Source organism: Dromiciops gliroides, chromosome 2 (genome assembly GCF_019393635.1).
Source record: "Dromiciops gliroides isolate mDroGli1 chromosome 2, mDroGli1.pri, whole genome shotgun sequence".
Taxonomy (NCBI): domain Eukaryota; kingdom Metazoa; phylum Chordata; class Mammalia; order Microbiotheria; family Microbiotheriidae; genus Dromiciops; species Dromiciops gliroides.
Window position 1 is genome coordinate 214,893,539 of NC_057862.1, and position 25,285 is coordinate 214,918,823.

A 25,285-nucleotide genomic window follows, 5' to 3' on the forward strand; every position below is an offset into this window, starting at 1 on the left:
CTCAAGTCATACAAAACATGGTTTCTGCCCTCTTGGAACTTAGAGTCCATCTTAACAAATATGCAAGATGCACTAGACCCTGGTTTCACTGGAAAAGTTACAGATACATGTTAGTAGAAGAAATTTCCGTACTCTCTCTGAGTTTTGCATACCTACAGAATCTCAGGTCTGGATAAAAGAGAACTAATTAGAAAGTATAGTTAGGTGGTAATTACAGAGTAGTGTTGCAAAAATTTCTAAGTCACAATTAGATGAAGAAAAAAACAATATCTCTTAGCCAAAAGAAAATAGGTTTATTGAGAGAGGGATCCTGTCTCACAATAAAGCCGGTCTCAGGTCTAGGACCCAAAGACCTAGAGCCTCAGGAGTCCCAGATATTTATACTCATATAATCCCAAGATTAAAGTATTATAAATGCAGTTAGATATGTCTACAATAAGCAAATATGTAGCTGTGTCTTCTCATCTATTGGTCCCCAATATCATGGTTGCTAAGTAACATAGCTCAAAAAAATACCGAATTGCAATATCATATCACATTGTGGAAATAAAAAACCAATCTGAGGATTTAAAAGTGGCCATCTGTGATGATATATACCACATTTGTGACAGTTTTAGGACATTTGATAGGCTTGAGATGGAGTAATCAGGTCAATCTTGTTGCTTTGCATCTTATTTGAACAATTCTGATTGGTCTGTAACAAGTCCAGAGTAGCTACTTTGGGTATCTGACCTTTATCCCAGTTGGTCCATCCTAACCACAAACTTGTATAGGAGGATACTGTAATGTGTGAGATGTGTTGATCCAAGCATTTTCTTTCTTTTTTTTTTTTTTTTTGCAGGGCAATGAGGGTTAAGTGACTTGCTCAGGGTCATACAGCTAGTAAGTGTCAAGTGTCTGAGGCCCGATTTGAACTCAAGTCCTCCTGAATCCAGGGCCAGTGCTTTATCCACTGTGCCATCTAGCTACCCTGATCCAAGCATTTTTAATTTGTCTTAATTCATTATCATGAACTGAAGCTTGAATTGCATATATTGGTATCATGTAGAGAAATAAGGAAGGGGGGAAATCTCACTCACAGTAAGACTTATGAACCAGAGATAAAACAATTTCAGCTGTCTCCACAGTCTGAAACACTAAGAACTCAAAGTAAAAAGTAAATGAACTAACAGCAGAAAGGATCAATATTCCCTAACCCCTAAGAGCCAATCAGCACCCCTGCCCCACTGCTCACATTCCTGACAGTACAGCTGCTACACAAGCTGACCTATGGCTTATAACAGAAGTCAACTCCACATTCTACTCAAAGCAACAGAAATTTGCACAGGTCTTGATAGCCATGTGGCAGCATTCTGTGATATAGCAAAGCACAACCTGAGTGAAGAAACAAAGGGAATGGGGCTGAACATGTCTACTGGTAATAGAACTCAACTCTTCACCATGATACCCCTCTCCTTCCAGTACCTCAGAGAGCCAAATTCCAAATGGCAAAAATTTGCTCAAGGCTGTAATAGTAGTATGGCAGCTATCTGGCCAGTTGACCAAAAAACTGAGTATCAGAAAAAAGTAGGCATTATATATGTATTGGGACACTGTGTGACGTTCCACTAAGCCTGAAGGAAAGAGGCTATCGTCCACCTGGAGCTAATTGTATCTTGCCAGAAGTTACTTGTCACTAGGCTTCTGGACTGTGAATTTTTCAGTGTGTGAGAAGACTAAGACACTTTGAGATCTGGGCACCAGGGAACCAAAAGGGAGTTAGTAAGCAAGAGAGGAAAATAAAGGGAGAAAATGCCAAAATTACCAAAGATCTCAGGAGGAAGAAATTCGAAGACCTTGAACATAAACAGATACACCAGCAAGAAAACCATTAACAGCAGAAAGAAATATGGTTTCCAGATAGAGTAAAAGACTTCAGAAATCTATAAGTAAATGTTTCAAAACAAAGGAAAATTATTCAATACCTAATAAGACAGAGGACCCTGTAAATTTTGAAGAGAGCATGAACCATAGCACACTGTTCCTGAATGGTCTAAAGAGAAATAAAAATTGAGAAAAGAATGTATGGCCTATACAGGAGAAACAGTTGGCAGAATAAAAAAATAATTCCACAATGGCAACTCTCACTAAAGTAACAAAAGAGAGGATAACTGATTGGGAATGCAAACACATGGAAGTGAAGAACAATATGGAAGAAGAGAAGCAAAAAGCAATAACTTTAAAAGAAAACATACTTGGGGCAACTAGATGGCGCAGTAGATAGAGCACTGGCCCTGGATTCAGGAGGACCTGAGTTCAAATCTGACCTCAGACACTTGACACTTACTAGCTGGGCAAGTCACTTAACCCCAACTGCCCTGCACGCACACACTCACACACACACAAAACCTGCTTTACAAACGAACAAAACATATTGATCTTGAAGACAGAATGCATAGAGACAACTTAAGGATGCTGTCTTCCAGAAGAATAAGCCAAAAAAAAGAAAAACCTGAACACCATAATACAAGAGGTGGCAGCTAGGTGGCGCGGTGGACAAAGCACCAGCCCTGGATTCAGGAGGACCTGAGTTCAAATCTGGCCTCAGACACTTGACACTTACTAGCTGTGTGACCCTGGGCAAGTCACTTAATCCTCATTGCCCCGCAAAAGAAAGAAGTAATAATAATACAAGAAACCTTTCCAAAATGTCTTAACACGGAAAACAAAGTGCCAATCAAAATAATATAAATCACCTCCAGGAAAAAAAAATTTTAAAACTGAGGCTGCAAACTGTAAGCCATGTGGTAATAATTAAATTTAGCAATTCCATTGAGTAAAATTTTTCATAAACAACCAGAAGAAAGACCTTCAAATATAAAGGAAAGGAAAATTTAATAACCCAAGACTGTTCTGCACCCAACAGGTAATGCAGGAGGAAATAGTATAATGTGTTTTGACAAGCAGTAGAGCTCAAGATGGAGACCAAGGTGGCCTACTCTGAAATCTGAGCATAATTATGAATAAAAAATGAATATTCAATAATAAAGAAGCATTCAAAACATTCTTAGGAAGAAAACCAAACCTGAAGAGATTATTTGCTTTTTTAAATATCCCAGACAACAGAAGCATCAATCAAGAACAACAATGGCAACAACATTAACAGAATAACAAAAGAAAGATGAGCAAGAGACCACTTTCTAAATATTCACAAGTAGAAGTCAATGGAAGCAATGGTAGAGAAGCAGCCTGGACAATTCATAGACTAAATCTTATGGCATCCTGCCCATGAGTGAATAAATGTTTTTGTGGAACAATATTAGAACATGAGAGGGTGTTTTTTGTTTTTTGTTTTTTAGTGAGGCAATTGGGGTTTAAGTGACTTGCCCAGGGTCACACAGCTAGTAAGTGTTAAAATGTCTGAATCCGGATTTGAACTCAGGTACTCCTGACTCCAGGGCCAGTCCTCTATCCACTGTACCACCTAGCTGCCCCATGAGAGGGTTTTTAAAAAGGAAAAGAAGAGGAAGATAAGAGGGAATATATATGTACTCTTTTTTTTTTTGGAATAAAGTATTTTATTTTTTTTCCTGTTACATGTAAAGATAGTTCTCAACTTTTGTTTATACAAGCTTTCCAATTTCAGATTTTCTCCCTCCCTCCCCCTCCCCTAGACAGCAGGTAATCTGATATAGGTTATGTATGTGTATATGTACATATATACATATATATATATATATATACACACACATAATAACATTAAACCTATTTCTGCATTAGTCATGTTATAAGAGAAAAATCAGAGCAATGATGAAAAACCTCAAAATAGAAAAACAACAGCACCAAAGACAAAAGAAATAGTATGGTTCATTCAGCATCTATACTCCACAGTTATTTTTTTTTTCCTGGATTTGGAGATCCTCTTCTATCATGAGTTCCCTGGAACTCTTCTGTACCATTGCATTGGTGAGAAGAATATAGTCCATCTCAGTAGATCAACACACAATGTTGATGATACTGTGTACAATGTTCTTCTGGTTCTAGTCATCTCACTCATCATCAGCTCACACAGGACCCTCCAGGTTTCTCTGAACTCCTTCTGCTCATCGTTTCTTACAGCACAATAGTATTCCATTACATTCATATACCACAACTTGTCCAGCCATTCCCCAATTGATGGGCATCCCCTCAACTTCGAATTCCTTGCCACCACGTAATGTACTCTTTCAAGTCAAAGGCTAACAGTGAGGCAAAATAAATTCTTCTAGTCTCTCAAGAAGAAGAAAGCCTGAGGGAAAATGGGTAAGGAAGCAAAGGGAGGGATTGAAAAGGAGAATACCTAGGTATAAACCGACATACTACACCTTATATCAAGGTACGGTCAAAATGGATACATGAATTAGACATAAAGGATGATACCATAAGCAAATTGGGAAAACAAGGAATAGTTTACCTGTCAAATCTATGAAGAAGGGAAGAATTCATGATCAAACAAGAGATAGAGAGCATTATGAGATGGAGAATGGATAAGTTTGATTATATTAAATTTTCAAGATTTTGCACAAACAAAACCAATGCAACCAAGACTAGAAAGAAAGCAGAAAGCTGGAAAACTTTTTACAGCAAATGTCTCTGATAAAGGCCTCATTCTAAATATATAGAAAACTAATAAAATTTATAAGAATGCGAGTCATTCCCCAATTGAGAAATGGTCAAAGGCATTTTTCAGATGAAGAAATCAAAGCTATCTATTGCCATATGAAAAAAAATGCTCCTAATCACTATTAATTAAAGAAATGCACATTAAAACAACTCTGAAGTACCATCTCACACCTATGAGATTGGCTAATGAAAAATGTTGGAGAAAATGTGAGAAAATTGGGACATTAATGCATTGTTGGTGGAGTTCTGAACTCCACCATTCTAAAGAAAAATTTGAAACTATATCCAAAGGGCTTATTATAAAACCATGTATACCTTTTGATCCAGCAATACCACAACTAGTTCTATATGCCCAAAAGATCCAAAAAAAAGTGGAAAAGGGCCTAATTATACAAAAATATGTATAGCAGTTTTTGTGGTGGCAAAGAATTAGAACTTTAGGAGATACCCAACAATTGGGGAATGACTGAGCAAGTTGTGCTATATGACTGTTATGGAATGTTATTGTGCTATAAGAAATGATGAGCAGGATAATTTCAGAAAACTCCGGAAAGATTTACATGAACTGATGCAAAGTGAAGTGAGCAGAATCAGGAGAACATTGTACACAGTAACAGCAACATTGTGCAGTGATCAACTCTGAATAACTTAGCTGTTCTTAGCAATACAATGATACAACACAATTCCAAAGCACTCGTGATGAAAAATGCTGTCCACATCCAGAGAAAGGACTGAGGGAGTCTGAATAAGGAACAAAGCATACTATTTTTCACTTTATTTTTTGTGACCTTTTTTTTTTTTTTTGCTGTTTCTTTCACAACAAAACGAATATGGAAATATGTTTTACATGATTTCTCATATATAATCTATATCAAATTGCTTACCATCTTAGTGAAGGGGGGAGGAGATGAGGGAAGAAGAAAATTTGGAACTAATTTTTAAATGAATGTTGAAAATAGTCCTTACATACAACTGGGGAAAATAATATAATATTTTTAAAAGGGAAAAAAAGAAGGGAAAACCTTGTGGTGAGAGGGGGGTATTACTGATGAATATTCTTATGAAGGAAGAGAGATATTCTATAAAGGGAGATGTGGGCCTTATAGTGAATATTAGCTACAGGAATTCATTGCTTAGACTACCCCTCTTGCTTCAGGAAAAGGGGAATCAGAACTCCTGGGAACAACTGACACCCTGAAAAGTGGAAGAGTATAGATCCAGGGAAAAATTTTGAGGCAAATGATTAGCAAAAAAATGACAGAGGACCAAGGTCAGTAATGAACTGCACAATCAAATACATGGGAAGAATCCTACTGTAGACAATATATCTTCTCTATCAGCTGTAGAAATTACTATTTCCAAGAATGAGGCACAACAGAAAAAAAAGCGGGGGAAGGGACCAGGAGGTACAGGATCTACAAGGCAGTAATAGAAACTCTTTTGAAGAGAGAACTCAAAATAGGTACTTCATAATTTTAATTCAGTGAGGAATACAAGAGAATTTAAAAGCACTAAAAACAGCCATGAGACACAGAATAAAAGTCTATAACAAACTGAAAGAGAAAGTAAACAATAAAGAGAATGAAGGAAAGAAATCCTTTTTAAAAAAGGCACAACAATGAAAATTTTAAAACCAATGAACATAATAAATTGAAGGGAAGGCAAGTAAGAGGAATTTTACTTGGTTATGTAATTGAAAGTGGAAAAAAGAGGGGGAAAGCAAGCAAGAAAAAGGAACTAATAAGCAAAACTTCAAAACCACAGGGGTAACAATGAGAGAAAGAAAGGCTGGAGAGTGAGGGGAGGACAGCTAGTAGGAATAGGACTATTTTTTTAAAAAGATTTAGCTAAAATAACTGAGGAAAAGAGAATGGAAGAGAGAAAAAATCATAACTTGGGAAAAAACAAAATTAGAGACAAATGGAGGAAATATAAACCTCATAACTTTAAATGTGAATTAAACATTCAATAAAAGGAAATAACAGATTGAATAAGAAAACAAAACTTCACAATCTGTTGCTTACAAGAAATATAATTAAAAGTAAAGATGTATACAGAATAAAAACAAAGAGCTAGAAAAAATTTCACTATGCACTAAGTTAATTCAAAAAAGCAGGAGTTGTAATCATGCTGCCAGATAAAGCAAAAAATAAACATTCAAAACCTAAAAAGGGATAAATAAGGAAAGTACATTATACTGAAAAGAACTGTAGACAACAAACCAATATCAATATTAAATGTTCATGCTTCCAAACTTATGTGCCATAGTATCTAAATTCATAAAGAGAACAACAGTGCTAAAAGAATACATGGATGTATGCATGGATTATATACATAAACAGTGATAGGAGATTTTAGTGTCCCTCTCTCAGTTGTAGATGTCTTAACAGAAAGATATATAAAAGACAAAGATTAGAACTGAACAAATTGCTGGAAAAACTAGAGGTAAAAGATTTATAGTGTCTTCTAAATGAAACTACCAGAGAATAAGTGATTTTCTCAGCACCGCATGGCATTTTCATAACAATTTATTTGATATTAGGGCACAGAGATTTTGCAAACAAATGTGAAAAGGCAGAAATAGTTAATAATATCATTTATAGGCCATAACACAATAAAAATAGCAATTAGTTCAAAGATCACAAACAAAAGATAGCCCAAAGTGGAGACTCAACAAGAAAATCTTAAATAATGAATGAATCAAAGAACAAATCATAGAAGGCAACAATTATGTGAAAGAAATGTGAAACATCATGATAAATTTCTGGGGATATGGATAAAGCAGTTCTCAAAGGGAAAATGATATTCTTATAAACATAGATTAACAAAATAGAGAGAGGCAGAGCCAAGATAGAAGAGAAAAGGCAAGGACTTGCCTGAGCTCTCCTCCAAACCTCTCCAAACATCTTTAAATAATGCCTCAAAATAAAATCTGGAGTGGCAGAATGCACAAAAGGACAGGGTGAAACAATTTTCTAGCCCATGACAATTTAGAAGGGTGGCAGGAAAAGTATGATGCACTGGGGTGAAAGAGGAACGCAGTCCAGTTGAGGCCTCAATGGTGCAAGGCCACCCCTAGCAAACCAGCAACAGGCCTTGGGAGCAACTGAATCAGTAGCCACAACAGCTGCTTCTGGAGCTCTCAGCACACAGAAGATAAGAGGGTCAAACATCTAGTCAGAAGGAGATTACAGGGATCCCTTTGCGGGCACTTGGGGCAGTACTCCGTTTCATTGCCCATACTCAGATCCAGTCACAGTCCTGAGTGGTGGTCCCAGAGCAAGAAGGAGTACGAGCACAGCAGAGCTTGCTGTTGCAAGAAAGTGGGGATCCTGGTCACAATTCCAGGGCCAAATAGTGCTTGTGGTCACTAACAGACTAGTGCAAAGTACAGAAGTGTTGTAAATGAATGTCTCTTTAGATCATACCTCTTTGGAAGAACTGAAACCTTATAGAACCCCAGAACTAGCTCTAAAACCAACTACAGAGAAATATTGAAGCTTGGGAAAATGAAATCTTCACCCCAGAAGCAGAGCCTCACTTTAATATAGAGTTAAAAGTTAAGAAACAGGCTGAGAAAATGAGCAAGTAACAAAAAAAAAAAATTCTGACTATGGTGTCAAGATCAAAACACACTCAGAAGAAGACATCAAAGTCAAAATCTCAAAGAAAAATATTAATTCCATGGTCAGAGGCCATGGAAGAGCTCAAAAAGATTTTTTAAATCAAGTAAGGAGAGGTAAAGTACAAATTGGGAAGAGAAATGAAAGAGATGCAAGAAAAACAATTTTAAGTTGATAGCTTGGTTAATGGGACACACCAAAAAAATACTGAAGAAAATAACACCTTAAAAACAGAATAGGGGCAGCTAGGTGGTGCAGTGGATAGAGCACCAGCCCTGGATTCAGGAGGACCTGAGTTCAAATCCAGCCTCAGACACTTAAAACTTACTAGCTGTGTGACCCTGGGCAAGTCACTTAACCCCAATTGCCTCACCAAAAAAAAAAAAAGAATAGGCCAAGTGGTAAAAGATATCTAAAATTCCATTAAGGAGAAGAATGCCTTCAAAAGCAGAATTGGCCAAATGGAAAAAGATACGCAAAAATCCACTGACAAGAACTCCTTAAAAAATAAAATTGGCTAAATGGAAAAGTAGGTACAAAAGCTAAATGAAAATAATTCCTTAAAAATTAGAATTGGATGAGTGGAAGCTAATGAGTCTATGAGACATCAATAAACAATAAAACAAAATTTTAAATGAACAAGTAGAAGAAAATGTGAAATATCTCATTGGAAAAAACAACTGAGGGGTAGCTAGGTGGCACAGTGGATAGGAGCACTGGCCCTGGATTCAGGAGGACCTGAGTTCATTCCGGCCTCAGACACTTAACACTTACTAGCTGTGTGACCCTGAGCAAGTCACTTATCCCCATTGGCCTCACCAAAAAAAGAAAAGAAAAGAAAAAGAGAAAAAACTGAGCTGGAAAATAGATCCAAGAGATCATTTAAAAATAACTGAATTACCAGAAAGCCATGATTTTTTTAAAAGCCCAGACATAATTTTTCAAGAAATTATCAAGGAAAACTGCTCTGATATTTTGTAGCCAGAGGGTAAAATAGAAATTGGAAAGAAAAATCCACCTGTCACTTCCTGCAGGTAATGGCAAAATGAAAATTCCTGGGAATGTTAAAGCCAAATTTCAGAGCTCCCAGATCAAGGAAAAATTATTGCAAGCAGCTAGAAAGAAAATGATTCAAATATCATCAAATCACAGTCAGAATAACACTAAGATTTAGCCAGTTTCTACATTAAAAGATTGGAGGACTGAGAATATGATAAGCAAGGGAGCTAGGATTACAACCAAGAATGCCCTACCCAGAAAAATTGAGTATAATCCTTCAGGAGAAAAGAATGGATATTCTGGGCAGCTAGGTGGCACAGTGGATTCAGGAGGACCTGAGTTCAAATCTGACCTCAGACACTTGACACTAGCTGTAGAACCCTGGGCAAGTCACTTAACCCTCATTGCCCTGAAAACAAACAAACAAACAAAAAACTATCAGCACCACATAAAACAACTTTTTGGGGCAGCTAGGTAGTGCAATGGATGGAGCACCAGCCCTGGAATCAGAAGGACCTGAGTTCAAATCCGCCCTCAGACACTTAGTAGCTGAGTGAACCTGGGCAAGTTACTTAACTCCAACTGCCTCGCCAAAAAAAAAAAAAAAAGGAAAAAGATTGGGTATTCAATAAAATAGAAAGCTTTCAAACATTCCTGATGGAAAAACCAAAGCTGAATAGAAATTTTGAGTTTTAGATACAAACTCAAAAGAAGGAAAGAGAAGTCGTAAAGGTTTCAATAATGTTAAACTGTTTACATTCCTACATGGGAAAATAATGTTTGTAACTCCTAAAAGCTTTCTCATTACTAGGGCAGTTAGAAGGAGTATATGTAAATAGAGGGCATGGGTATGAGTAGAACATGATGAAATGATTATATGGGGTAGAAAAGAGCAATTAACTGGGAAAAGAGGAAAGGAATAGGTAGTAGAATGGGTAAATTATCTGAAAGACAAGAGGCATGAAAGAGATTTTACAGTGGAGGGGAGGAGTGGGAGTGCATGAACCTTACTCTCATTGGAATTGGCTCAAAGAGAGAATAACATAAACACTCACTTGGGTATTGAAATTTTTCTTACTACAGGAAAGTAGGAAGAGAAGGAGATAAGAGAAATAGAAGGGGAGGGTAAATTGGAGTAGAGTAAAAGACAGAAGCAAAATTCTTGGTGATGAACAGGGTAAAGGAAAGAGAGAGAAGGATAAACAGGAATATAGGATGAGTAAATCATGTCTGAAAAAAAAAAGTTAGGAGCAAGTTCCTCTTGAAAAGGACTGCATTTCAAATATATAGAGAACTGAGTCAAAATTTGTGAAAATAAGAGTCATTCCTCAATAAAATAGATAATGGTCAAAGGATATAAATAGGCAGGTTTCAGACAAAGAGCTCTCTATATATAGTCATATGAAAAATGTTTTAAATCACTATTGATTAAAGAAACAAAACACATTAAAATAACTGAGCCACACCTATCAAATTGGCTAATACGACAGAAAAGGGAAAAGGGCAAATTTTGGAGTGGATGTGGAAAGATTGGAAACACTAATGCAACTGTTGGTAAGAAGTTGTATACTGATTCACCCATTCTGGAAAGCAATTTGTAACTATACCCAAGATGCTATAAAACCATGCATACCCTTTGACTAAGTAATACTACTACTAGATCTGTCTCCTAAAGAGATAAAAAAGAAAAAGAAAATACTTTTTTTTTACAAAAATATTTTAGCAACTTTTTTAATGGTAGCAAAGAATTAGAACTTGAGGGTATGTCCATCAATTGGAGGGATGACTGAAACAAGTCATTATATGTGATTGTGAATAGAAGATTATTGTGCTGTAAGAAATGATGAGCAGGATGCTCTCAGGAGAAACCTGAAAGACTTCTATAAGCTGGTGCAAAGGGAAATGAGCAGGACCAGGAGAACACTGTAAACAGTAATAGCAATATTATATTGATGATCAACTGTGAAGGACTTAGTGATTCTCAGCAATACAGTGATCCAGTACAATTCTGAAGGGACTTATGATGAAAAATGCTATCCATCTCCAGAGAGAAAACTGAAGTCAGAATGCAAATTGAAGCATACTTTTTCTTTCCCTTCTTTCTTTTTCTTTGGTTGTTACTGGTTTTGGTTTGGGCTTTTTATTATAGGTCTCTGTTTTCTTTCACAAACATGACTAATGTGGAAAATGTGTTTTGCATGACTGCATATATATATAAACTATATCAAATTGCTTGCCTTCTCAATGAGGGAGAGAATGGAAGGAGGGAGTAAGTTTTGAAACTCAAAAATATTTTATAAACATAATTGTTAAAAATTGCTTTTACATGTAATTGAGGGAATATAAAGTATTTTTAAACTTTTTTTTAAAAAAGAGCTTAATGGGCAGCTAGGTAGCGCAGTGGATAAAGCACCGGCCCTGGATTCAGGACTCCCTGAGTTCAAATCCGGCCTCAGACACTTGACACTTAACTAGCTGTGTAACCCTGGGCAAGTCACTTAACCCTCATTGCCCTGCAAAAAATAAAAATAAAAAGAGCTTAATGAATTAAATAAACACTTTTAAAATTAGAAAGCTGTCAAATAAACCTAAAATCAACAGAAAATAGGTGATATTAAAATTTTAGGAAAAATAAGATAAACTTGAAACCAAAAAAAAAAGCCATAGACATAAATTAAAGCCTGGTTCTTTGAAAAGATCAATAAAATTAATAAACCTTTAGCCAGTTCACATTGGGGGGAAGCCAGAAAATCAAATCAACAAAGTAACAAATGAGGCATGGTAAAGTCACAGCAAAACCAGAATAAAAAAAGAATTATCAGAACCTATTATGCACAATTTTATGCTAACTGAGAACACAAAACAAGTAGAGGAATACCTTCAAAAATATAAAATACTCAAACTGACAGAAAATCAGATAACGATCTTAAATAACCCATGTTCAGAAGAGGAAATACAACTAGCTGTAAAATGGACCACCAAGAGGAAAACTCCTAGTCCTATGGATTCACAAAGATAATCAAACTTTAAAACAAATAACTAGTATTCTTACTGAACAAATTATTCTCAAAAATTGAGAAAGCACCTTACCACAAATCCTGTAATGAGATATAGTCCTAATACCTAAATTAGGGAAGGATAAAACACAGGAACTACAAATCAATATCATTAAATGAATATCGATTCAAAATTATTAAAATCCTGTCAAAGAATACACTATTTTATATAGAAATCATTCATCATGACCAAGATGAAATTTCTCTACCAAGAATGGCAAGGTTCCAAGGAAATAACAGCATAATTAATCATTAAAAACTAGCAGGGGGCGGCTAGTAGTACAGTGGATAGAGCACCGCCCTGGATTCAGGAGGGAGCCTGAGTTGCAAATATGAAATCAGACACTTGACACTTACTGGCTGTGTGATCCTGGGCAAGTCACTTAACCCTCATTTGCCTGCCAAAAAAATTTTTAAATAATTTTTTTAAACTACACACATCCAACTTGATTTTCTCAATAGGGTGCAGAAAAGCCTTTAATAAGGCACAACACTTATTTTTGCTAAAAAAATGTTATAAAGGTAATAAGCAATAGAGGGACCTTTTTAATATCATTTAAAAAGTATTTATCTAAAAGCCAAAAGGTAAACATCCCATGCAATAAGAATACACTAGAACCAGGGGTGGCTAGGTGGCGCAGTGAATAAAGCACCAGCCCTGGATTCAGGAGTACCTGAGTTCAAATCTGGACTCAGACACTTGACACTTACTAGCTGTGTGACCCTGGGCAAGTCACTTAACCCCCATTGCCCCGCAAAAAAAAAAAAAAGAATACACTAGAACCTTTTCCAGTAAATGCAAGAATAAAACAAGGGTGACCATTCTCCCCACTATTGCTGACAGCAATAAGTCAAGAATGAAATTAATGTCATAAAGATAAAAAGGAGATAAAACTATCCCTATTTGCTGATGATATAATGGCATACTTTGAATATCTTAGTAATTCAGTAAAACCTAATTGAGATAATAGTTTCACCAAAGTTGTAAAATTACAAAGAACAACATGGCTTGAATAAAGATATGGGAGGGCACCCCTTTGTGGAGGTGAGGGGTACACTAGCACTGAACATTGCACGTGTTTTTAGACTTTTTCAATGAATTGATCAGTTGTGCTGATCAGTTTTCTTTTTCTTTTTGTCATAAGAAAATACTATTTTTATATGGGATGGCTTTCTGCAAAGGGAAAGGATATTATGTAAATTGTAAATGTAAAAAGCAAAAATATCATAAAGGCTTATTTTATTTTAAAAAGGAAATCATAATTAAAATACTAACAGTATTTCTTTTCTTTAACTGAGAACTTCTTTCCTTTTGCCAGTTACATAGAATCACTATAAAATAAAAATTATGACTATATTCAAATGACAATACATTTTCCACATTTTAAATGCAATTTCAAAAAACACAAACTGCCAACTTAAACACAGCATAAAGATGTGTCTCTCTAGTTGCCAGAATCTAAAGATAAACACATTAAATTGATCATTTATAATATATATATTTATAATTATAATTAATTATTTATATTATAATTAAAATAATATAATTTATAATATAATGTAAAGGATATTAGATATCATCTAGTCTTATCCCCTCATTTTAATAGTGAGACAGTGAGAGACTGGTCAGAATTAAATAGGTAACAAAATGAGAACTAGGATCCAGGACTCCTGACTCCTAATCAAGTTCTCTTTCCCAGAGGACAATTATACAACATAAAATACCAAAGTCATGATAGCAATTTAATTCTAATGCTTTCTCTGAGATTTCCTAAGAATTTGTTTGTCACATAAATCCGGAAACTTGAAATTCTGTTACAAGATTGGGAGAGTTGAGGATTGTTCTCTAAATTGGTCTATTTCCCATGCACCAGTATTATAGTAAATTCTAGCAGAAATATATATTATACACAGTCCTACCAGTCTATTCCATAGCATTTTTTTGGTGAGGTAATTGGGGTTAAATGAATTTGCCCAGGGTCACACAGCTGGTAAGTGTTGAGTGTCTGAGGCTGGATTTGAACTCAGGTCCTCCTGACTTCAGGGCCAGTGCTCTATCCACTGTAGCCACCTAGATGCCCCCCCCCATAGCATTTTTAAGGTAGCCTATTGGACATTCAATGCAGATTTCAAATAAGACTTATGTAAGTTTTCTTAGTCCATGTGTAACATGGACTACATATGCTGTTAAGTAGAGCTGAGCTTCTATTATTACTGAATTCCTAAACAATCAGGAACATCTTACTTGTTTTATGCATTTTGCATTATGCGTTAATGATCTAAAGCCACAGTTCAGAATATTTTTTAATCCTTATGATAACTGGCTTTAGACATAGAAATCCTATTATTCCTGTTGTGCCAGATGACAAGCTTGAGCATAAAAAAAATCATGTGTTTTTGCCCATTGTCAAAGTTTTGGTATTTATCACAAAGTTAGAAGTAGTAATCCACTTAATCCAACATCCATCTGCTCCTGAGTTCCTATACTATGCTACTTCTCTAGATTATAACTAGAATAGCATATATTCAAGGATCTTTTCTACTGGGGAGGAAGTATGATACAGTGGAAAGAACAGTGACCTTGGAGTAAGCAGTGGTTTACTAGCCATATGATGATCTTCCCTTTTCTTATCTGTAAGGTAAGGGTAATAATATCTATAGGGGCCTATCTCATAGAAATTGTTGTGAAGAACAAGTGAGATAATATGTAAAAGTATTTGTAAATTTAAAAGCACTACACAAAGGCATCTGTTATTGGAGAATACTAATCATTAATCTAACTTTCATGTTTTTATCTTACAGAATTTATTGTTCACTGATGAAAATGATAATTTGGAAATTAAGGTAATTGATTTGGATTTGCTCGTTTAAAGCCACCTGATAATCAGCCTCTTAAGACGCCATGCTTTACCCTTCATTATGCTGCTCCAGAGCTCTTAAATCATAATGGGCTATGATGAATCTTGTGATCTGTGAGCTTGGGAGTCATTTTGGTGAGTTTCTTTCAATGTGATAAACTTGTTCAGTTATTTGAGCATATTGAATTGATATCTTGCTGCTATCATATTGTTGATTTGGGAATACCACTGGATTAATTATCCAAAATACATAGATGATTAGATGTCTGAAAATCACAAAATCTAAAAGATAAAAGGAACCTCAACCTGTGCCTGTCCAAAAGTCTCTTCTAAGCATCCTAAAGTATGGGTCCGTCCAGCTTTGCTCAAAGCAGTGACGGGAACCCACTGATTCCAGAGACAGCCTAGTTCACTTTAGCACAGCTTCCAGTTCTTAGAAGTTTTTCCTTACTTTGGGCCTAAATCTTCTTGTCTGTACCTTCTACCAGTTGTTCCTAGTTCCTGGCCCTCTGGTACAAACAGAACATATCTAATTCCTCTTCCAACTTCAGCTATTTGAAGATAGCTATCAAAGTCACCCCTAAGTCTTCTTTTCCTCCAGTCTCCTTTAATCAGTCATTGTATGGGATATTCTCCAGTCCCCTCACCATTCTGATCATCCTCTTCTGGCATGTATTTACTACTTATTTGTGCCTTTTCTTTTATTTAACCTTGTAATTTTTCTGAGTTCTTTCTTAACTTATTTGAATATGTCATTCATCTAGAGATATTTCTTAGCTATTATAGTTTCTTTTTACATTTCCTTTGTTATTTATACTTCAGATGATTTGTTTGCTAATATGTTTTAAATGTATTAGTACTGTTGTTTGTTCATTTTAATTTGGGGGGCTTATACATTTGAATTAAATATTATGCCTTTTATTTGCAAAAAATATTTGCTGAGCAGCTTTGTTTTATTGTATGAATAAACACAAATGAGTTCTGTTTGAAGAAGCCGACTATATATCAAAATAAATTAACAGCATGTTTTGTCTAATATGAAAGAATAATAAAGAGATGGTATTATTTAGCTTTTCATTAAAACATAAAATTGTAAAAAATTTCTGAGAAGCTACATAAACTTGAAAACTCAAATCCAAGAATTATTTGGTTAAATTAATAATTGATTTATTATAAGTTTTTATAAGAACAATCAGGAATGTTTGAGGTACCATTGGACATATTTCATGGGCATGTAGTGTCACAAAATATCATTTGGTGCCACTTTCAGAAACAGGATACTGGACTGAATAAGCAATACTGTGTCCCCAAATGCCATTTCCTGTCATTATTTATTCTTCCATTCAGAAGACATATATTAAGTGGCCTATCATACATAGTATGGGAAATATAAATGTGAGTAAGACTTGGCCCCTGCTCTCAAGGAGCTTACCATCTAGTAGTAAAAATAAGACATGTATCTACATAAGTGTAATATACATTAGAATATAATTAGAATTTATTAGAAGGGAGTTACAAAGTGTTATGAGAGAAAATTGAGAAGAGATCACTTCAGTCAGTATATTATTTAAGGTCTGTCTCCACTGATTTCTTATCATAGCATAGTTCTTAAAAAGTCATAGCATGGAGGTGGGCAGCTAGGTGGCACAGTGGATAAAGCACTGACCCTGGAGTCAGGAGACCTGAGTTCAAAATCCGACCTCAGATACTTGACACTTACTAGCTGTGTGGCCCTGGGCAAGTCACTTAACCCTCATTGCCCCACCCCCACCCCCAAAAAGAAAAGAAAATCATAACATGGAGGTACTTGGCTCTTGAGCTATGCTAATAGACTGTGAGTTCTGACAAGGGCTTAACTAACGCTAGGAAGACGTAAGGGGTGGTCCTAGTTATGGACTACAGAATTTAAAGAGGTTGTTAACCAGAAATTGTACTAGATATGGAGGGGTTGCAGTCTATGTTGAATAGAGAAGTTCATCCATATGGATGAAATTGTAGGTAATTTTGTATTTAATCAGTATTAAGCCTTAATTGTAAAGCTAGTGCTATAATTGGAAAAAATGCTTTGAGTTACTAATAATTAGAGAAATAAAAATTAAAGACACTCTAAAGGTTCCATCTCACACCTATCAGATTGGCAAAGTTGACAAGGGGAAAGTGACAATTGTTGGAGGGACTGTGGGAAGCGACACTGTTAATGCACTGTTTATAGAGATGTGAATTGGCACAGCCAAGTCATTTGGAACTATGCCCCACAAGTCACTATACTAATGCATACCCATTGACTCAGTCTTGCCAGTACTTGGCCAAACACCAAAAAGATCAAAGAAAGAGGGAAAGACCCATTTGTTCAAAAGTATATATAGCATATCTTTTTGTAGTAGCAAATAACTGGAAACTAAGGGATGCCCATTATTTGAAGAATAGCTAAACAAATTAGACTACATAAATATAATTGGAATAGCCTTAAGAGGAAAGAAATGGTTTCATTGAAATTTGAAAAGGTTTCTGTGAATGGATATAGAGTCAAAGTGAGCAGAAAGAGCATTTTTTACATAACAATATGTTTGTTTAAAAAATCTTTAAAAGTCTTACAACTCTGATAAATGCAATAATTGCCTAATATTCTAGAGAACCAATGATAAAACTTGTTGCCCATCTCCTGACAGAAAAGTGATGATTCAGGTACACGTAAACAATTTTTTGGATATGTCTGGTGTGATGATTATTTTGATTGAACAGGCATATTCTCACTAGGGTTTTCTTTTCCCATAATTGGTGGAGGGGAAGGGGAGAGAAAGATATTAGATTTTGTTCATTGAAAATGTTTACTTAATGTTTAAAAAAAAACCAAGTACTTAAATATAAGATATTTTGGAAGGAAGGACATTAGTACTTGAGGTACTCAGGAAAGGCTTCATGCAGATGTCTTAAAGCAAGAGAAGATTCTGCAGTGGATTACAAAGGCATAGAGACAAGAACTATAGTATCATGTCTGAAGGAACAAAGAGGAGACAAGTTTGGCTAGATCTCAGAGTGTAAGGGGTACCATAATGCCCGGTGATGCTGGAAAGGTAGGAACTAACCAGAGTTCACATTTTATCCTAGATGCAATAAGAAGTAACTGTAGGTGATTGAGTAGAGAAGTCACAAAGTTATATCTGTACTTAAAATTACTTTGGCAGCAATGAGTAGAGATAGTCTGAAGTGGTGGAAGGCTTGAAGCAAGAAAACCTTTCAGAGATCTTTGCAATTAATCTAGGCAAGAAGTGATGAGAGACTGAAGGAAGGTGATAGCTGTGTGAATGGAGAGAAGTTATACAGTTTGCTTTCTTGTGTGTATTAAATTTTAAAAGGCTTTGTATTTTTAAAGGTTCTAACAAAATTGTCCTATTTGTGTGCTCTTCTGAAATTTTGTTTTCTTCTGCAAATTTAAAAATGTTTATGTTCTTTTATTTTTTAATCTCTATGAGTACCCCCTAACTCCCCCCAGACAAAAAATGGTAACAAGTTAGTATTGTCAAACAAAGTAGATAATCATATTAGCCATGTCTGAAAATATGTGCCTCATTCCACATTTCTAGTTCATCTTTATGCCAAGAGGTGGGAAACATGATTTATCTTCAGTTTTCTGAAGTCATGTTTGGTCCACTGCATTGATCAGAGTTCTTAATTCTTTCAGCATTGTTGTCCTTTACATTATTGTGATTGTTGCATAAATTGTTCTTCATGTTCTGCTTTCAGTCTACATAAGATCATACAAGATTTCACTGGTTTCTTTGAATGTGTTATGTTCATTATTTCTTCTAGAACAAGAATGTGCCATTACAGTCATATGCCACAATTTGTTTAATCACTCCTCAATTGTTGAACACCCCACTTAGTTTCCAATTCTCTGTACATCAAAAAAATGTTGCTATAATATGTTTGTATTTATGGGTCTTTCTTCATGTCTTTGACCTCTTTGGATATTTTGCTAAATAGTAGTATTACAGATCAACAGAGCATATATAGTTTGGGGTATAGTTTTGGGTTATTTTCCAAAAATTCCAATTGGGTTGACCTAATTTGGTAGTTTCACTAACTGTACATTAGAATGCTTTTCTTTTCACTGTCTTTCCAAAAATTGAGTTTTCCATTTTTTGTCATTTTTGCCCATCTGCTCATTGTAAAGTAGAACCTCATAGTTTTAATTTTTTTCATTTTTCTTAATAATAGTGCTTTAGGGCATTTTTTCTTTTTGGTGCTCATCTTCTGCTTCTTAGAAACCATGAGATTATCTAGTGCAACCTCACTTTAATTACAAAGAAATTGAAGACCTAAAAGTGATTGATCAAGTATCTCATAAATTAATTACTTGAACTGAGCCTTGATTAATACTTATATACAAATCTCCTAACTCCCAATCTAGTACTCTCTTTAATGTATCATGATGTTTATAATAGCCTTCCAAATTTGAAAATCATTCTCCTTGATAGAGCAGATAGAAGAAAAATAGGAATTCAGTAGATATACCTTGTTTTTTCACTTCTTAATACTATACCAACAATGAATTCTTTCTCAGAACATAACTTAAAAAAAATTTTTTTTAAATCTTTTGGTCTATTTAAGATTGTTAATGTATAAGCAAGGGTCTTTGATGATTTAGTGGCATGAGTTGTCATCTCAGTTGGGAGGAGTAAGGAAGATTTAAATGGCATGCATATGCTTTCCTTTTTTTCTAACATGCCTAACCAGGCTCATTTGTTATCATTTATCTGCCATCTATTACATTTCAGATGTAAAATCTCCAGATAATTTTGTTGATGTTTTTATTGTATTTTATTACCAAACATCATAATTAAATTGAAACTGCTATCTTCAAAGTTATCCATGATTTCCCAATTGCCAGATCTAATGGCCTTTTCTCAGTCCTGATCCTTGCTGACCTTTCTATAGCTTTGACACTGTCATTAACTCTCTGTCCTTAAGATTATTTTTTCTCTAGGTTTTTGTGGTGCTGTTATCCCCTGCTTCTCTTTCTAACTCTCTAACTGCTCTCATTTTTTTTCTGGATCTTCAACAAGATTGTACCTGCTTGTTACTGATATCATCTCTGCAGAATGAATTCCTCACTTCTTTCATCAGCATCATCTCTCTTGACCTCTGGTTTAACATCTCCAACTACCTGGTGGACTCTCAAATTAGAGTTTCGATATATCTTAAAAACTAATCGTATCTAGAACTGAACTCATCTTTCCCTTTTTCCCAACTTACCTATACTATCAGGGGTACCACCATCCTCCACCCATCTACAGCCACAACCTAAGTGTCATCTTCACTCTTCACTCACTCTTTCACACACACACACCCATCTAATATGTTGCCAATTCCTCTTGATGTTACCATTGTAACTCACATGTGTCCCCATCTCTCAACTGAAACTACCACCATGCTGGTGCATACCCAACCTCATCACTCGTGCTTACACCCTTGCAATTTTTTTCTTGTTGATTTCCTGCCTCTAGTCTCTTCCTACTCTGATCCATCCTGGATTTAGCTTCCAAAGTATTCTTCTTAAAGTAAAGATCTTAGAACATTGTACACATATCGACACATTGTGGATGATCACTGTGATAAAACTTAGCTTTTCTCAGCAATACAGTGATCCAAGACAATGCCAAAAGACTTATGGCACATTCAAGAAAAAGAACTATGGCGTCTGAATGCAGACTCAAGCATACTATTTTCACTTTGTTGTGCTTTTTTATTATTGTTCTTGTTTATTCTTTCTTGCATTTTTGACCTTTTGTTTTGATTAATGTGAAAATATGTCTAACATGATAGTAACGTATAACCTGTATCAAATTGCTTGCTGGCCTCAGGATGGGGGAGGGAAGGGAAGGTGTGGAGAAAAATTTGGAACTCAAAGAATATCTTTACATGTAATTGAGAAAAATTAAAATAAAAAAAAGTAAAGATCTGACTATATCACACACACCCAATTCAAGTAAATTCCCATGGCTGCCTATTGCCTCTAGGACCAAATATAAAACTCGTTCTGTTTGGTTTTTTAAATATCTTGATAACCTGGCCCCCTTCTTATTGTTCGCTCTTCTTATAACTTATTCCTCTCTACATACTTTGTGATCTAGTGACACTGGATTCCTTGTTGCTGGACATTCTTATCTCCTGACTATGCATGTTTCCTGTCCTGTCTCCATGCCTGGAATACTCTCTCTCCTTATCTCTATGTCAGGCTTCCCTCGCTTCCTTTAAGTCTTAGCTTAAATCCCATCTTCTGCCAGAAAGAAGCCTTTCTCATTTCCTTAATGCTAATAATGTCCTTCCCACTGCAATTAGCTCTAACTTGTACTATCTGTATCTTGTTTGTACTTAGTTATTTGCATGGTTTCTCTTCCATTGGATTGTAAAACTCCTTGGAGGCAAAGACAACCTTTTGCCTTTCTTTAGGTACATAGTTAGCACAGTGGCCTGTCAATAAGTGCTTATTAATAAATGCTGTTGGCTTGATCTGTTGTGCTTATTTTGTCTGTAGTGGATGAATGATGGAATACTTTTATTATAGAAGATAGAGTATATATAAACAAATAGACATTGCTAGGGAAGGTTTAATGAGCAAAAATTTTGTAATAGTTTGAGGGAAGCATTATTTGAAGACATAGAGCAAAAAAGTTGTCTATAAAATATACCCTGTTGCTACAAGGAAAAAAAGCAACAATAATAAAATGAAAAGTCTCATTAAATACTTCCTATCAGAATTTGATATAGGCTTTAAAAAAGGCAGTAAATGTTAACATGCTCTTGGAAACAAAGTAAACTCACTTGGCATCAAATGTTCCTTCTCATTTGCTTTAACCTGCTCCCTCACCCCTCCCCCCAAAAAGAACTCATTTCTCTCATCTTTTTACCTAAACTTGGGGAAAAGAAGGTAGAAGGAGTACATGTGGAAAAATCTGTTGGGATAGGAGATTTCTGAGTGGGTGTGGATTGAATTCTCCAGTGAGGTCCTCCAGCTCTGGAAGCTGGTTATACCTGTAAGATGCCACAGTCTGCTAAAAAAGAAATAAACAAAAACAAAAACAAAAAAAATTTCAGTACTAACCATGAAGAGTCTAGCCCAATGTCTGAACTTAGAGTTCAGTTGGAAAGGGCTGAATTGAGAAGTTCAGCTCTTTTTAAATGACTCCATATAAGGGCTAGGTCCAAAGGAACTCTAAGGATCCTTTTGACTTTATTAATCCATGATTCAGTATAGTGCAGTATGACATTTAAAAAAAAACATCCCTCCTCTGCAAAATGATAGAAGTGGTTCCTGAAGCGGAACCAGAGAGCAGTGCCTTGATCTACATGAAAACTGCAACTTTTTATATAGGCTTTAGATGTTTATCTGGCTCATCCTAAATGCACCTGCGTTTGAACTAGCATGACATGTGGGCTGTTGTTTCCTATAGAGAATGAGTGACTGACAAACATTTTTGAATGCCCGTACTGTGTAAAGGTGTGGATAAGTAAAGAGCAAAGAAGTTCTATAACAATATGTTTCTGCTCTTAAGGAGTTTAGAATCTAGTTGATGAAGAAAAAAAATATAAAAATAATGCATAAAGAGATACAAGATATGTGCTTGTTTAAGTGTTTCCCTCATTTGCTTGTCCATCTTTTGAGAGAGAAAATGATCATTAAATCGAGTCACTTAATGTGGTGCTATAGAATAAGCAGAGGACCTAAGCTTGAATCTCTGCTCTGATCCTCACTACTTGTATGGTCTTGGGTAATGTCTTATAAATATAAAAGCATATACATTATCATATGTAGCAAATATGAAAATAATATAATATATAATGTAATGCATATATATATGATCATATAACTTTTGATCAATAATAAAATAAATGTTGGTTAAATTCATCAGCTAGCTTTTTTAAGTGCCTACTATGTACAGGTACCTTATAGGCACTGAGGTCACAAGACAAAAGCAAAACAATCTATGCCTTTACAAATTTACATTCTAATGGGGCAGACAAAATATACGTATATTGGAAATATATAAAACAGATGCAAAATAACCTGGGGGAAAAGCACTAAGTAGCTGGAGCAGAAAAAAAACTCATGCCAAAGGTGGTGCTGAAGCTGAGTCCTGAAGGAGTACTAGGATTCCGAAAGGTAGATGATGAGAAAGGAGGATACACTAGGCGTCGGGGACATAGAGTGCAAAGGCATGAAGGTAGGAGATGGAGGGCAATGTGTGAGAGAACAGCAGGTAGGCCGATTTGATCAAACTGAAGTGGACAAAATAGAATCATGTAATGAGGCAGGAAAGGTAAGATGAGCTAGTATGATAAAGAGCTTGACATGCCAGACAAAAGTTATATTTCATTCTAGAGTTCATAGTTAGAGTCACTGGATTTTTTTAAGCAGGGGAAGGTGACATGGTTTAGACCTATACCATAGGAAAATCACTTGGTGATCATATGGAAGCTTTGTATTAAATTTGACTTCTCTAGGCTCTGGTTTCTCATTTGGAAATTAAGGGATTGGACTGCATAAATTATGAAGAACCTTCCAGCTCAAAAGTGTACTGTCATCTTGTTAACAATTTCATTTACAAGAAAAATTTTTTGATAAATTTTAATTTTCAGTGGTATATACAAGAATTCAGATCAAGAACGAAAAGAAAGGAAAGAGAAGCAAAGGCAAGAACAAACAACAAAAAAAACTACCAAGCTGTTTCAATGTGAGGGGATACTTGGGGATCTGTAAATAAAAGAATTGTTAATTCAGTGATGCTGTTTGCTTAATATTTGAACAGCAATTTTCACTAATAAGATTGTCACCATTATCAGTAGTATCCTTACACATCAGGAGTAACTTTAGAATAATTCTGTGATCTTAATTTAATGTTCCTTTCTTTTTCTCTTAATAGTATACAATGCTGTCAGGACAGGTTTCCATTCCAATCTCATGACAAAAGTTTAACATGTACCAGTGCTTGTAGAAATCATGAAAAAAAATTTAAAAAAAGGTGATTTCTCTTTCGAAGGGAAGCCTGGAAGAATGTATCCCAGGAAGCCAAAGATTTGATTCCAAGTAAATAGGTTTTGATTTTTTAATATTTTATTAGCCTCAATGATTATAAGTACATATATATAATGCACACATATACACATATGCCACACATATATGATCTTTCAATTCTCAAGACTATATTCACTTAAAGTATACAGTGTGATCTTTTTGTTATTATTTTTAGAAAAAGAGTATCAGTGGAACAGACAATTAGAAAGAATCAGCAATATCAAGTTCATTAACAAAGTATTGGATCATTTTGGAAAACTAAATTACCTAGGAGAGAATTCTCCATGTTGATGATAGTTTCTGGGGAAAGTGGAAAGAATTCTGACAAAATTAGATACTAGAGATAAAATCATAAAATAAACTCAAAATGCATATGTGAACTGAATATTAAGAACATATGGTAAAAAAGAGAACCAGGTCAAGTACCTTTCACAGCTGTGGCTAGGATGTGAATGATTAAGCAAACAAGAAATAAAAATAGTTTCAAAAGATAGAATGGATAATTTTGATTACATTAAATTGAAATGTTTTTGTATGAATAAAGTAATGTAACTAGAAGAAGGGTTGACTGGGGAGAAAACTTTTATAACAAACATATCTGATAAGGTCAGCTTCTAACAAAATCTAGATCATAGGAAACATGAGACCAAAAGCTATTCCCTGAGCAATAAGTTGGTCAGAGAATATGAACAAATCATTCCCCCCCCCCCCAAAAGAATTGCTAACTATTACAGTCCTGTGATAGGGATACTCCAAATCACTATAATAGTAGAAATGCAAATCAAAAACACTTGAAGTTTTCAACTCAAACCCAGCAAACTGGCAAAGGGGATCAGAATAGTCAGTGTTGGAGAAACTGTAGAAAGCCAGGCTCTCTTGGTAAGGAGCTATGAAATTGATCAGCCCATTCTGAGGATTTGAGAGAACAGCAAAAGATAGATAGAGTGAAGGAGGAACACAGGACAGCACAGCTCTTTTTCCACAGCTACTTAGACAAAGATTGAGAAAGATGCATCAAATTGAGTAAGTGAT

At 35.3% G+C, this 25,285-nt stretch overlaps 1 protein-coding gene across 1 annotated transcript in view; it reads left to right on the plus strand.

Annotated features, from left to right (window-relative positions):
- RPS6KA5 (ribosomal protein S6 kinase A5) overlaps positions 1–25,285 on the plus strand; it is a 220,731-nt gene that overhangs the window by 179,391 nt on the left and 16,055 nt on the right. Inside the window, 6 exon segments of the mRNA XM_043982310.1 lie at positions 15,122–15,167; positions 15,170–15,267; positions 15,269–15,291; positions 17,044–17,065; positions 24,102–24,125; positions 24,127–24,265. Coding sequence (XP_043838245.1) covers positions 15,122–15,167; positions 15,170–15,267; positions 15,269–15,291; positions 17,044–17,065; positions 24,102–24,125; positions 24,127–24,265 — 352 coding nt within the window.